This window comes from Sciurus vulgaris (genome assembly GCF_902686455.1).
Source record: "Sciurus vulgaris genome assembly, chromosome: 15".
Taxonomy (NCBI): Eukaryota; Metazoa; Chordata; class Mammalia; order Rodentia; family Sciuridae; genus Sciurus; species Sciurus vulgaris.
This window is the reverse complement of record NC_136476.1, coordinates 88,838,860-88,852,549: the sequence shown is the minus strand read 5'-3', so window position 1 is coordinate 88,852,549 and position 13,690 is coordinate 88,838,860. Positions and strand designations below refer to the sequence as shown.

The 13,690-nt window shown below is 62.7% G+C and overlaps 1 protein-coding gene across 5 annotated transcripts in view; it reads left to right on the top strand.

The window, feature by feature from the left end:
- The window catches only part of ADAMTSL2 (ADAMTS like 2), a 31,399-nt gene extending 18,826 nt beyond the window's left edge, over positions 1 to 12,573 (top strand). For 4 of the 5 annotated variants that reach the window (XM_079111887.1, XM_079111890.1, XM_079111888.1 and 1 more), the window contains 8 exons: positions 2,392 to 2,489; positions 5,595 to 5,721; positions 6,617 to 6,830; positions 6,913 to 7,068; positions 7,716 to 7,886; positions 8,481 to 8,657; positions 11,154 to 11,298; positions 11,833 to 12,573. In XM_079111887.1, the coding sequence (XP_078968013.1) occupies positions 2,392 to 2,489; positions 5,595 to 5,721; positions 6,617 to 6,830; positions 6,913 to 7,068; positions 7,716 to 7,886; positions 8,481 to 8,657; positions 11,154 to 11,298; positions 11,833 to 11,951 (1,207 nt within the window). In that variant the 3' untranslated portion in view covers positions 11,952 to 12,573. Of the gene's footprint in view, positions 1 to 2,391; positions 2,490 to 5,594; positions 5,722 to 6,616; positions 6,831 to 6,912; positions 7,069 to 7,715; positions 7,887 to 8,480; positions 8,658 to 9,729; positions 10,330 to 11,153; positions 11,299 to 11,832 lie in introns of those variants that run through there. The other variant, XM_079111889.1, reaches the window with a different exon arrangement.
- The last annotated feature ends 1,117 nt before the right edge of the window (positions 12,574 to 13,690 follow it).

Below are 13,690 nucleotides of genomic sequence, written 5' to 3'. Positions count from 1 at the left end.
CACTCAGTGAGGCCCAGCTCTGTGAGATGTGGCTGCTCCCCCGCCTGGGCTGCCATCAAAGGATGCTACCGTGGGGACCAAAGATGGTCTGGGGAGATAAAGGGCCAGGGAGGCCGCGGGGGAAACTACCAGGCCAAAATAGCAGCGTCTAGGCAAGTTGTCCAAACACAGGAAGCGGTGTCTGCTCGGGAGATCAAAGGGTAGCCCAGAAAGGAAGGGCTATTTTCATCTTCTCAGAAATACTGCAGACAACCAAGGGAGGGCCTATCACCAGCCTCAACTTGGGGAAGAAGCGTCTGAGGCGCAGAGCACACACCTCCCTCTCCAAAGCCTTGCGGGGAAGAAGGGAAGAGGGAACTTTCTGGCTCATTTTTGAACACACGGTCACTTCAAGCTTCTGCTGCTGGGGTTGCAGGAGCCTGCATCCCGCCAGGTGGCCCAGCAAGGACTCAGGCAGTGGAAGGGATGGTGTGGGAGCCCCTCTCAGGGGAGGGGCAGTACCTCCTTCCAGATGGAGGGAGGGAGGTGGGCGGCTCAGTGACTTCCGGGGTGCTTGCTTCTTGGTGCGGCTTCCCAGAAGGGAACCTGTTAGGTGTCACCCTGTTGTGCCAATATATGCAGGGCTGTGTTCAAGAGTGGCATATGCTCTGGCCCACGCCCGCACGTGTTGGTGAGGGTGGTGTGCAGGCGGCCCCTCCACAAGTACCTTTGTGGCTTAAAATTCAGAGGGTTATTTTGAACCTGCGGCTGTCTCTTGAGTCAGGTGTGAGTCAGCCCGTGTGCTGGCTCCAGCTCTGTGATTAGACCAAGATGGCAGTCTCCACTGGGAAGGGATTGGATCTTCTCATCTATTCTTGTTCTTGGGAGAATTTAAAGCTGTTGAAAGCAGGGTGGGGGACCAATGAGCTCAGCTCCGCGTCTCCTAGTCACCTAGTATGTGGGGTTGGTTTATCTGGGTGCCCTCTCCTGGGAGGATCACCCCTGGGTGAATCTCTAATGGACCCTGCTGGTCCCTTGTTCTGAGACGATGGGGTCTTAGGCACCCCCTCCCATTTTAAAGTTTCCTCTTGTTTGCAAAGAAGAAGGAGGGGAGAGCCTCCCTTCCCCAGAACCTGTGCAAGGCCTGGAACAGACTGGAGCCCAGGGGAGGTCCTGGCCGGCTGCCTGGCCTGCTTCTCCTTCTTGGAGCCACGTCCCTTAGCTCATCACGGAGCTCTTGTTGGTAGACCATTTCCTGGGTTGTCAGTGCCGTGCCCGTCAGGGTGAAGTTCATCCCCAAAGCTCTGCTGGAACTGGGGTCCTCCTGGGGAGAAAAAGCCCACCCAAGCAGAGCTGTCTTGACTGACAGGCTCTCATGCAACAAACCCCTCCTGTCCCAGAACCAACCACCAGGCCCGTGGCACTCAGCCTGACCACCGAGATGACCGTGGACCTAGAAAGAACTGGCCCCAGTTTAAGACCCATGTAGGGTGTTAGCCCCGGATCCTCTTTAGCCAGCCTGGCTGGGCCTGAAGGGAAGTGGATTGGGCCTGCTGCCGCGCCGCCGGGAAGGGAGGTGAGGCTGGGTGAGCTGCTCTCGGCTGGGCCCGCCCCACGGCCCCTGGCTCTGGGGCTGCAGGCTCCTTGGGCTGCCCTCCAGCTTGGGTGGCCCGTCTTCCAGCAGACATCCCAGGCTGAGGAGCCGCCTTGATCTCCCCTCCCCTGCTGAGCCTGCAGAGTGGAGGCCCAGGCCAGGAGCACCGGTGCTCGAGGAAGCCAGCTCCTAACAATAGTTGGCTGCGGCCCCTGAGTTCCAGCCAAGAATTGTAGCTGGTGGCTGGCAGGGGCCCAGGGTGCCTCCTCCCGATGAGCGGGTCTGTGCCGCTGTCTCAGCCCCCTGCAATGCAGGATGCACGGCTCCCCCGTCCACAGCAGACTTTTAATTTTGATGATTGAAGGCTGAGTGGCTGGTGCTCCCATGCAGCCAGAACCCAGCGGAGGGAGGCAGTAAGGAGAATTCCAGAACATCCTCAGCACCTAAGGCCCCCCGGGTGGGCGAAGGACACGGGCTGTCGTGAGCAGGTGCAGCGAGGTACCTGCAGGAGGCGCCCTCTCCATGCTGGAGAGCCCTGATTCTCCGGCGCTGCTGGGGGACTTCAAGGCTCCCCGCGGCCTACCTCTGAAGGAGGTACTCAGAGGGACAAAGGCCAGGGCAGGTGGGTCATTCCTGGAATGGCCCCTGCAGGGCTCACCCATTCTGTTCTAGGGAGTGGGGCTCTGCCCTCACTGGTGGGGCTCAGCTGGGGCCCGGGGCAGGGGTGTCGAGAGGGAGAAGGCACCTCTGAGGAGAGCCCTCCCAGGAAGCCCGTGGCAGGGCACCATGGCCTCACTCTCCGCTCATCCTCCTTTCAGGACCAGGCCCAAGGCGCGCAAGCAAGGCGTGAGTCCCGCTGACATGTACCGCTGGAAGCTCTCCTCCCACGAGCCCTGCAGCGCCACCTGCACCACAGGTACTGGGAGCCTGTCTGGGGGCCTTCTGACCTGGGGTCCTTTGGTGTCAGACACAGGCATCCTGCTCTCATGGCACGCTGGGCCCTGGGTCACCACTGCCCAGGTGCTCCCCCATTGGCTGCCAGTACAGTGTCCCTTCTTAGGCAAAGAGTGAAGGCCTCGTGCCCAGGAGTTTGCTTTTGTTTATGGCAGACATAGGAAAGGCAAGACAGAGCCCACGATCCACCACCCAGGGGTGGTCAGATTCGAGGAGCCAGGGCAGAGAGACCCTTGGGTTACCTGGACACACACACTGTGCTGAGAAAGTGTTGAGGGGGATTTGAAGTCATGTCTGTTGGGAGCTGTGGCAGCCACCTCCACGCTGAGATGCGGGTCCCAGCTGCCCGGGGCTGAGGAGCTCTGCAGCCTACTCCTTCCCTTCCTGGGGGATGCTGGGTCAAGCTGGGGCACAGGGCACTGGAGGCAGGTAGAGTGTTGTCGAGAGGAAAGAAGGTCAGCTGGGGACCCTGTATCTAGTTGTGGGATGTCAGGTCTGCGTTTAGAGGACACCTGGGCAGCCCCTCAGGTGTGTGAAGCTCCTGGCTTGCCCAGCACCCCAACTCCCTGGCCAGAGAGATCAGGCAGTCAGTCTGGGCCCTGCGGTATCCCTGCTGCCTTGGTGGCATTTCAGGAAATAGTCCCTGAGCAGGAAGACATGGTGGCCTCATCCTCGGTTCTGCTCACGCCGCCCTGCCTCCCTGCGCCTCTCACGCATGTGGAGGCTGCCCTGTGCCTGGCATTCTGGAGGAGAGAGAGCTCTTGGCGGGTGTGTGATGGCATTTGAACACGTGGTCGGCTGGACCACGCTGCTTCCATTTTGTAGCTGGAAATGGGATGTGGACTTTATCTCAAAGCAGTTGTGGGGATCACTGGGAATAAGGAACAACCCATCAGGGTCACAGCCCAGCCAACAGGAGCCATGGTTACGGCCACTGCTGACCTGAGGCCATGGCATGGAGCAAACCCAGCAGCAGCCGGTCCCCTGGTCTCAGCAGTGAGTCACAGGACCCACCCTCCTCAGGACTGCCCAAAGGGAGCTGGGCCTCAGGGTGGTTGTGAGGGCATCTGCTTCCCAGAGCACACCAGAAGCTGGGTGTGCACCTATTCTGGGCTCCTCCTCCTGTCCCAGCCTGGGGATGCCAGGGGCGCCAGTGCTGTGGAAATTGTTGGGAAGCATCCGGACTCTTCCCTGGTTGGAGAGGTGACATCGGGAGACCTCTCTAGGACAAGATGAACTTGGTAGCAAGAGTTTTGCCAAATAGTCCTGGATGGACAATGTCCTGGGGAGAACATGACACCACCATCCCTCAACACCCAGAGTGACCAGGGACGGGGAATGGGCCTGCTCCGGTAGCCCAAGATGCGAAGCAGGACTGAGGAGGACGGGCAGGGCAGGCAGACTGCAAGGATGAGCTCTGCACCTGTGCCTCCGAGGCCGTCCAGGAGTGGACTGAGAGCCAGGCCCTGTCACTGCAGGAACTCCTCGCTGGGCCGAGTGGCACTGGGCACACACGACAGAGCTGGGGTCCCCTCTGCGAAGGCACCCCATCCTGGGGCTCGGGTCTGATGCTCACAGCCACGCTGTGCTGGGAATCGCACTTCAAGGGTGCAGAGTCCAGCCACGCACGACACCGTGCCTACAAATGTCCAGTGGCAGGTCCTCGTGCAGAGCAGCGCCCACCCTGCCCCTGGGGCCACGGGGCTGGGCTGGTGATCAAGGGGAAAACCTCCGCACTCAGCTTCAGCCACCAGGGGTCTGGTTTCTCTGAGTCGCTCCTTTGGAGCGGCAGTGACACTGGCAGACGGGTCTGGACTCAGCTGGGCAGCTGGTGGCCCATCCGTCTGCTCCCACCCTGGGCTCCTGGCCCGCTTTTGTTCTCTTTGGTGGCTGAGCCTCGAGGAGCTTTGCTCCCGGGACTGGTGTCAAGAAGAGGTGTCCAGAAAATTCACACTTGGGCTCTCACGGCCTCTCCGGAAGCTCCCCCTCCAGGGTATGAGAAGTGTGGCGGCCACCAGGGAGCGCCCAGGTGGAACGGGATTCCAGCCTCTGTTCCACTCCATGTCGGGGAGCCGAGGGACCCCCAGGAGCCGGGAGATTCTACCGTCCCCAGGCCCAGGGATGGTGTCCCTGAGGCCTCCTGCCAGGAAGACCTGGCAGGAGCTGCCCCACTCGGAGCAGCTAAGCGCATCAGAGCCAGGCCTGGAGGGAGGGAGGGAGGAACCATAGCCTGGCTCAGGCTTTGGGGAAAAAAGAAAATCCCTGTGGGGCTGCTTCCCAGGCTCCACAGGTCCCGGGCAGGCCTGGGGAGGCAGTCACCTCTGGGAAGGTGACATGGGGTACTGGGCTCCCTCCGCCTGGAGATTGACTTCCCTGGGGCACCTGCAGCCCCAGGAGGCTGGGCCTCTCCCTCACAGACCACCCAGCTCCACCCAGGCTTCTCCCTGACTCCCTGGCTCCTTGGTAGGGGGCTACCCACCCTTCAGGGAACTTGGGCCTGTGCCTGCTGGTGCCAGTGTGGGCAGGAAGACCAGAGAGGCAGGTGGGGGAGTGGGAGTCTCGGACACCTTCAGGTGACAGTGGTCTACGGTCCCCGTGGTGGGTTTCCAGAGTCTGGGGAGCCCAAAAAGATTAACACGCAGAGTAACGAATGATTAAAGATAGTTCAAGGGCACATTTGCTGAGGAGTGGGCATCTGCCCTCTCTCCTGAGGACGCTGGCAAGGGCCCAACCCTCAGGTTTCACGCCACCCATTCAGCCGCCCACCCACAGTGGGTGTCGAGGGGTGAGCAGCAGGGACGCCAGGCTGTGTTTGCTTGGGGAGGGCAGATCTGAGTTTGCTTAAAGGCCAGGGTCTTGACACATGAGCTGAGTGCCCGGCTGGATGCGGTGGGAAGAGAAGAGGGGGACACTGGCCCTGGCAGGAAGGGAGACCCGGCCCCAGCCGCCCCGAAACCCCTCAACAGTGCGGTGAGCCGGGAACGCTTACCACCCCTCGACCCGGAGCCCCGGCCCCTGCCCCCAGCCCCTGCCCAGCGTGCACTCACAGGCCTGTCCCTGCTGGCAGGGGTCATGTCGACTTACGCCATGTGCGTCCGCTACGACGGGGTGGAGGTAGATGACAGCTACTGTGACGCCCTGACGCGCCCGGAGCCCGTGCACGAGTTCTGCGCGGGGCGGGAGTGCCAGCCCAGGTACCCGCACGGCCCGTCCTGCGCCCTGGGGTGGGCGGGCGGGAGCCCTGGGCACTGCAGGACATGGAGCGCGAGGAGGCGCCCGAGACCGAGGACCCCTCCTCTGTGCGCCATTGTGGGGTGTCTTCGCCCCAGCCTACTTGGAGCAGGAAGCATTCTCATGAGCCAGGAAGATTGTTCCCAGAGACAATGGCTGTCCCTCAGATGGTCCTTCCAGCCCCAGGCCTCCCGTGCTGCCTTGTAGACGCAGAGGCCGAGCCCTAGGCCCACCTCTCCCGGGGACGAGCAGGGTGGGAGCCTAGGCGCCCAGCGGTCTCTCCTGGGAGGCCACCTTCTTCTGGCCAGCTCTGTCCTGGGCTTTTGCTCTTTCCTGGTAAGGGCAGAAGACCCCAACTGTCCCCAGAGTTGGCCTGCCCCCTCGGCCCCACAGCTTTGGACCTCTGTCTCACTCTCCTTCCTGAGGACTCTGGAGTCACTTGTGACCCCCGAGCTCAGGGGCAAGAGACGAGGGACACTGCACACTGGCCAGGCCCGTCTGGTCACAGAGTCGACCCTGCCTTCTGTTCACTTCCACCTTTGCTCCTGGAGAGCCAGAGTCCTGGGGCCACAGCCACCTGTGTGGCCCAGCAGGGCAGGGGCTCGGGGCTGCAGGTCCCAGGAAGGGTATGGCAGGTGGGGAGGGCATCGGGAGCAGAGTGGGCCAAGGAACAAGGCCCAGGCCTGGGTGAGGGCAGAGGAGCGGCTGGGCCCTGTGCACCCCTGCCCACTCCCCACAGGCCTCCTGGAGACCGGCCAGGGCCTCACCCCTTCACCTGACTTGGTCGTCCGTGACTCTGGGGTGGATCGGGAGGGTCCTGGCGGGGGGTGGGCACTGAGCTGCGCCTTCCCGAGGCAGGTGGGAGACCAGCAGCTGGAGCGAGTGCTCGCGTACCTGCGGCGAGGGCTACCAGTTCCGCATCGTGCGCTGCTGGAAGATGCTGTCACCCGGCTTCGACAGCTCTGTGTACAGCGACCTGTGTGAAGCTGCGGAGGCCGTGCGGCCTGAGGAGCGCAAGACCTGCCGCAACCCGGCCTGCGGGCCGCAGTGGGAGATGTCCGAGTGGTCCGAGGTGGGCACCTCAGGAGAGGCCGCGGGGCGAGGCCCGGCCTGCGTCCCCACCTGCCTCACCTGGCTTCCCGGCTTCCCTGCAGTGCACAGCCAAGTGCGGGGAGCGCAGTGTGGTGACCAGGGACATCCGCTGCTCCGAGGACGAGAGGCTCTGTGACCCCAGCACCCGGCCCGTGGGGGAGAAGAACTGCACGGGGCCCCCCTGTGACCGCCAGTGGACTGTGTCGGACTGGGGGCCGGTGAGGGCAGGGCCGGGGCACGAGGCAGAGAGGAGCCCGGGGGCACCACCCTGCCATGCCTCGGTTTCCCTGTTTTCCTAGAGTGGACACATCATCTGGAAAAAAACCCTGTGCGAGACCGAGTGCCAACAGCACCCCCATGACGGAGCTCCCCTCTGCCTCCTCTCCACCTCTCTCTGTATCTGTCTGTCTCCCTGTCTCTCCTGTCTCTGTCTGTTTCTCAGTCTCTGTCTTTCAGCCTCTGTCTCTGCTTCCCTGCCTCTCTCCATTTCTGCCTGTGTCCCTCGTGACGCGTGTTCCCTCTCGCTGCCTCTGTGCCCATTTCTCTCCCTCTGCCTCTCTCTGTCTTCTCTCTTGCTGTTCTTCTCCATCTGTCTCTTCTCTGTCTGGAATGGAGCTGCTCAGATGATGGTTGGGGTCACCTCTGGTGGGAGGGGCACACGTGACCTTTTGAGCTGTGCTTTTCTCTGTGTATTTTGTATTGAACGTGTTATTTCTGTAATTAGAACAGAAAATGTTATTTAAAAACTGGTTACCAGGGCAACTGCTTCCCCATGCTGCCCTGGAAGCTGTTCTTCTCCCTTGGACGCTGTGGGTGGGGGGCTTGTGGAGTACCCCTCTCACATGTACCTGGTCCCCTCCCACAGTGCAGTGGCAGCTGCGGGCAGGGCCGCACTATCAGGCATGTGTACTGTAAGACCAGCGACGGACGGGTGGTCCCCGAGTCTCAGTGCCAGATGGAGACCAAGCCCCTGGCCATTCACCCCTGTGGGGACAAGAACTGCCCTGCACATTGGCTGGCACAGGACTGGGAGCGGGTGAGTGCCCTGGAGCCCATGCAGGCCCCTCTGGAGAGATCGGGGCCAGAGAGAATTTGCCCAACGGCAGAAAGGACAGATGGGTCCAAATGAGGAATTAATTGCAAATTATGAAGGTGTGATTCGCTAAAGTTAATTCCAAATACAGAAATCCAAACAGGCAGGAAAACCTTTGGTGTTCTCCGGAATGCATGCTTGGTTCACAGGCCCCTGGTTCACGCTCATCTTCCCTCGCAGCCACAGCCCCCTCGGACGAGTGACTAAATGGCTCTCCACCAATTGCTTCGGCAGCTTGCTCTTAACCAGATAATCTCGGGCCAAGTTGTTTTCTGCTAAATTGATTTTGGCCACATCATCCTTGGTCAAATTGCCATTAGCCAATTTGTTTCAAAACAGATGGTTTTGGGCGAAGTTGCTTTTGATCAAATCTGTTTGGGGCCAAATGGTTATTGAGCAGCGTGCTGGGGCAATTTGCCTATTGATCTGGATGTTCTCAGCCAAAGGCTCTTGACCAGACCGGTATCTCTGGAGTTGCTGGGCTGACTGTCCTGGTGCTCCTGGGCCCTGGCGCTGACCCGTCCCTCTGGCCCTCAGTGCAACACCACCTGTGGGCGTGGTGTGAAGAGGCGGCTGGTCCTCTGCATGGAACTGGCCAATGGGAAGCCACAGACACGCAGTGGCCCCGAGTGCGGGCTGGCCAAGAAGCCCCCTGAGGAGAGCACCTGCTTTGAGAGGCCTTGCTTCAAGTGGTACACCAGCCCCTGGTCAGAGGTGAGTGCCCTACGCTTGGAGCTGCCATAGGCTGCACCTCCCCTCCTGCCCCAGGTGTCCCTTGAGACACCTCCAGCCTGTGCCAGGGCTTTTGTCCCTGAAAAGTCTCTCAATGCTACTAGATCAGTGGGTGGAGGGCCACTGCCTCCAGGAAGCCTTCCCCGACCTTGCCCTGCTGACCCTGCAGTCCTCATCCTGGGCCTTTTGAGGCCTGGCTGTTTTCCAGACTCACCGTGGCCTTTAAGTGGTGTGTCTGTCAGCAGGTGGGCCTGACTCCTCACGAGCAGACAGACCCCAGGCTGAGACACAGCGAGGCAGGCACATGGGATTTGGGGGTACAGCTTGATAGCAGGAGGTGTGCCCTGAATCAGGACATGGGGGCAGGACGCTGTGCCCAGAGGGCAGGGCAGCGTCTCGCCTGACACTGGCCTGGCCCCTGCACCATTCTGAGGACTCCTTGTCCCCAGAAATCCCGGCCTTTGGATGCCGGGCAGGCAGAGCCCAGATCTCCCCTCTCCCGTAGTCAGGGGCAGAGCCGCATCACTGGGCTCCAAGGTCTGGGGGCCTCGCGGGCCCAGGGCAGCCTGAGGTCTCCTCCCTCCCAGGCACCCCTGAGGAAGAATTAGAGGTTGGGTGAGCTGTCCAGCCTCCTGAGGGTCCCACAGTTATTGGGGGACCCTATGGAACATGAGAGCCCGGGTCAAACCCAGGGGCATAAGGAATCTGCAAAGTGAAGTGAGTGCCCAGGCCAGCCCATCCCCAGCCTCCCAGGACGTGGTGCCCCTCGGTGGCGAGCACCCTGTTGCAGTGAGGGCAGCAGGGCCCACCCTCCTCCCCCGGCCCTCCTAGGAGGCGGCCAGCAGTGTTGCAGAGCTGAGGGCCTCGCCAGCATTGTGCATCCTCTTACACCACCCTGGGCTCCTCCAGATGTCACTGTCCTTGACTCACCAGGGTCTGTAGGCGCCTGTAGCACCAGCCCGAGCTCCCAGGAGGGGCACATACGGGGCACAGAGCCATTTTGGGAATCGCTGGGCAGGGGCCAGAGCTGCCTGTGGTCTTGGTTTCCACTCAGGTCAACGCCAAGCACTTAGGGACAGTAAAGAGGTGCCCGAGGGGACCTGGAGCCCAGAATCTTCCCTGAGAGTTTCCTCAGAGTGTCCCAGACACCAACACCTGAGGCCACCCTGGCCTGGTCACTGGCACCAGTGGAGCCAGGAGTCTGTGAGATGGGATTCCACGTGCAGCCCTTCCTCAGAGCCTGGGGCCAGGGCCGCCAGCCCCACCCAGGCCGGAAGGCCTCCCGTAGACCCCGCCTTACTTAATGGAGCCTCTACTCCCCATACCACACGGGCTAGTTGAAAAGTGAAAACGGCCATTTCCTGTTGCCCACAAAGAACCCTCAGGCTAGAAGGGAAAGGCTGAGGCAAGGCGAGGGGCTTCCCAGAGGAGGTGGGGTAGAGCCAGACAGAGGGCCAGGCCAGCTGGGAGGGCGGAGTGAAGGGCAGGAGAGGCCTGCTGGGGGTAGAGACCTGTGTTTTGGGAAGACTGGGCCTCTAGGGGCAGGTGCCTAGTGGCGTTGCTAGCAGGAGAGCCAGGCGAGCCGGACCCCAGGAGCAACCTTGGACCCCAGCGCCTCCCTGCTCCCTGTTCCCAGTGTGGAGGCAGGTGGGCGGGGGATGGTCCAGATGGTGGGTGGGCATGTGGCCGCTGCCTCCCTCCCTGTGGCTGCCTCCCTGCTGTGCCAGGCACTGCTTCCGGTTTATTCTCCGGTTGCCCCTTCCCACCCTCTCCCCAGGGGCAGGGGCAGGCGCCAGCAGCCCGCCTGTCTCCCGAGGCACGTCCACAGGCTTCTCCGGGCGCCTGCCAAAAGCAGATTGTCCCCTGGCCGGGATGCCAACCCAGCCGTTTCTCGCCTCCAGACTGAGCCAGCCCCCAGGTCGGGTGGGCAGCGGGCCGGGCAGCCTCCTGCCAAGTCCTCCCCATTCTCTCTGCCTCTGGAAACAGATGGGAGGAGGGCAGGGCAGGGGCGCCCACCCTCTGCAGGGAGCCCAGGTCCAGGTCCCAGGCATGCCTGGGTGGTGTGGGGTCACCCACATCAGGGGGCCGCTGCCTATAGGACCTTGGCAGGAGGACTGCAGTGTAATCGGGGTCAGCAGATGCCCCTGGTGTTCTGGGAGGCTTAGTGGTCTAAGGGGCACATCTGGACCTGGGCCCAGCGTGGGGGCGGTGGCTTCTAAGATGCATTGGATTGGCCGTGGTGACTTGTGTGTGGTGGACCCAGGACGGGGGACCAACTGAGAGGGGAGGGCCCTGCACTGTGCCTGGGGACACGGAGGTGGAACTGGGAGGAGAACTGAGTCTCTACTGCCCGCCAGTGCCCTCCCTCCTGTCGCGACTCAGCCCCAGCTGGGGTCTGGGCTCCTGGGGGTGCCGGGCGTCCTGCTTGGGCGGTGGTGAGCGGGAGGGCTCTGCCACGCCCCCGTCTCTCCTCGCCAGTGCACCAAGACCTGCGGGGTGGGAGTGAGGATGCGGGACGTGAAGTGCTACCAGGGCACGGATGTCGTCCGCGGGTGTGATCCGCTGGTGAAGCCCGTGGGCAGGCAGGCCTGCGACCTACAGCCCTGCCCCACAGAGCCCCCAGGTGAGAAGGCGGGGCCTGAGGGGAGGGCCTCCCAGGGGGGCGTGGACAGAGCCAGGGCCTGCAGGACAGCAGCTGGGAGGGCCGGGGGCACCAGCCCTGGTTCTGGCGCTGGCCCTGGATGCAGGGAGTGGGCCGGGCAGGGCCTCTGATCGGGTCTGGGAAGGTGGACAGGGTGTGGGTGCTGGGGGCAGGGGCAGGGGCAGCTCTGCTTTGGTGTCTCAAGGGGAGAGGGGCAACCGTGGGCTCCAGGGATGTCCAGGATGTCCAGGGACAGTGTCTTCCTCCAATCCTGGCCCTTGGGGTGTCACCCCTTCCAGTGACAGATCAAACCACTCAGAGATCCAGGACACTGGGAGGCTCTGACCTCGTGGCAGAGACCTGCAGCGGGGTCTGCCGGGCGAGGGCCCACGGGAGCCCGGCCAGGGTCGCCCTGATTCACAAAGCTCCTGCCCCAGAGGAGAAAGCGGTGGGTGGGGCCCCTGCAGGTCTGCCTCTCGGGCTCGGCCGGACACCTGCACCCCACCCCTTCCCCAGACGACAGCTGCCAGGACCAGCCGGGCACCAACTGTGCACTGGCCATCAAGGTGAATCTCTGCGGCCACTGGTACTACAGCAAGGCCTGCTGCCGCTCCTGCAGGCCGCCCCCCTCCTAGCCGGGTCGCGGTGCCCCTGGAGACCCGAGCGCCCGCTGGAGCTGCTGTGGCTCCTGGGCCTCTCCCTGGACCCTCGTCCTGCAGGCACCTGGGTGCGAAGACCGAGCATCGACCTTGGCTGACCCCGCAGGGCCTTCCATGGCCTGTGGGCCTCCACTCTGCCCGGCCCTGGGAGAGCCTCGGGCACCCACCACCCTCCCCGGACAGAGCTGCCCGGCTGTGGGGAGCGGCAAGTGGAGCCACGAGGATCCTGTGTTGGTGCCCCCGCCCCCATCAGCCCTCCAGCCAAGGGGCCCAGAGTCCAAAGCCCAGCGTGGAGGTGAGACCTGCCCTTGGCCCAGGCTCTGCTCTACCATGGTGTGCCCTTCCCAAGGTGACCTGCCAGGGCATCCGAGGGACACAGGCCTCCCATTCCTGGAGGTACTGAGCGAGCTCCTTCCAGGGGACCCTGCCCCACGACCTAGCATCAGCTCTCCGGGCCCCACAGGACCGAGCTCGGAGGAGCCGTGCACTTTGTGCCCTGAAGAGGCCCTCTTCCCACGGGCTCCTGGTCATGGACAGCAGGTGTCCCTGCGATCTCGTCAGTACTCATTGGTGTATGTTAATAAAGTGGCCGTATTTATGGCGGCATCTCAGTTGCTTCTGGCAGGAAGGCTGGCGAGCACTGTGGCTGGGAACCAGGGTGAGGCTGTGTGGGGACGCTGGCTCCACAGAGGGCCACGGTGGTCAGGTGCAGAAAGCAGACAGGAGGCACGGAGGGACAGGGAGCCCCAGGGAGTGGTGTCAGGTGTTGGGGGCTCCGTGCTGGCTTCGGAACTGCTGGACCCTCCAGCCTGCTGTCAACTGGTGTGTGTCCCCTCATGGTAGCCTGGCCTCAGCTAAGGATCAGGGCACCACCTGCAGGTGTGTTGGGCACAGTGTCCTCAGTGCCCAGGACAGTGTTTCCCTGGAGCCCAGGATGCAGGGAGGCCCACTGTTGCCTGGCTGCCCCTGCAATTGGGGGCTGGCCTGTCTCCAGCTGGAACCCAGAGCAGGGGCCACCTCAGCGCCTTGTTTCCAAAGGACAGCTTCTGGGGGTCTTGGGGCTTTGAGAAAACTGTGGCAGCAACCCAGTCGGTGCACTCCTGACCCTGCCTGTGCCTGTACCACGGGCATCCAAGGGCTACAACCCGGAGCGACCACTGGGCTCCAGCAGAGCAGTTCTGAGAGCCCCGTTGCATGGATGCTAAAGCAGGCCCAGAGATGTTGAGCCTGCTGTCCCAGGCAACACAGCCCCTTACCCATAAACTCTCCAGGAGCTCAGCACCTACACTGGTGGTCCCAATCTCAGAAGATCGACACGGCCCTCCTGGGAACTAAAACACACAGGCGACCTCCTGTGGCACCCCCACCACCCCTCCCAGAGAGCCACTCCCAGTCCTCGACCCCACCAGCTGGATCAGAAAGATGGCTGCCTGACACTGGGCAGCTGCAGGAGGGTCAGCACTGCAGGGAGGCAGCTGGACTGAAGAGGCCGAGCAGCAGTCAGGACAGGTTTATTGGCTTTGCTTCCCCAGGGAGCCCAGGGCTCCGTCAGCAGGCCCATGGTGGCGTGCAGTGGGCCAGGAGGGATGGCTGCTCGTTTGTTCCAAGGAGATCTATGAACTATACGGAGGGAAGAGACCAGGAGGCAGGAGGGGGCCTGGAACGGGGAAGGCCCGGTCCCTGCAGCGGAGGCCCCGGCCTCTCTGCGGGACAGG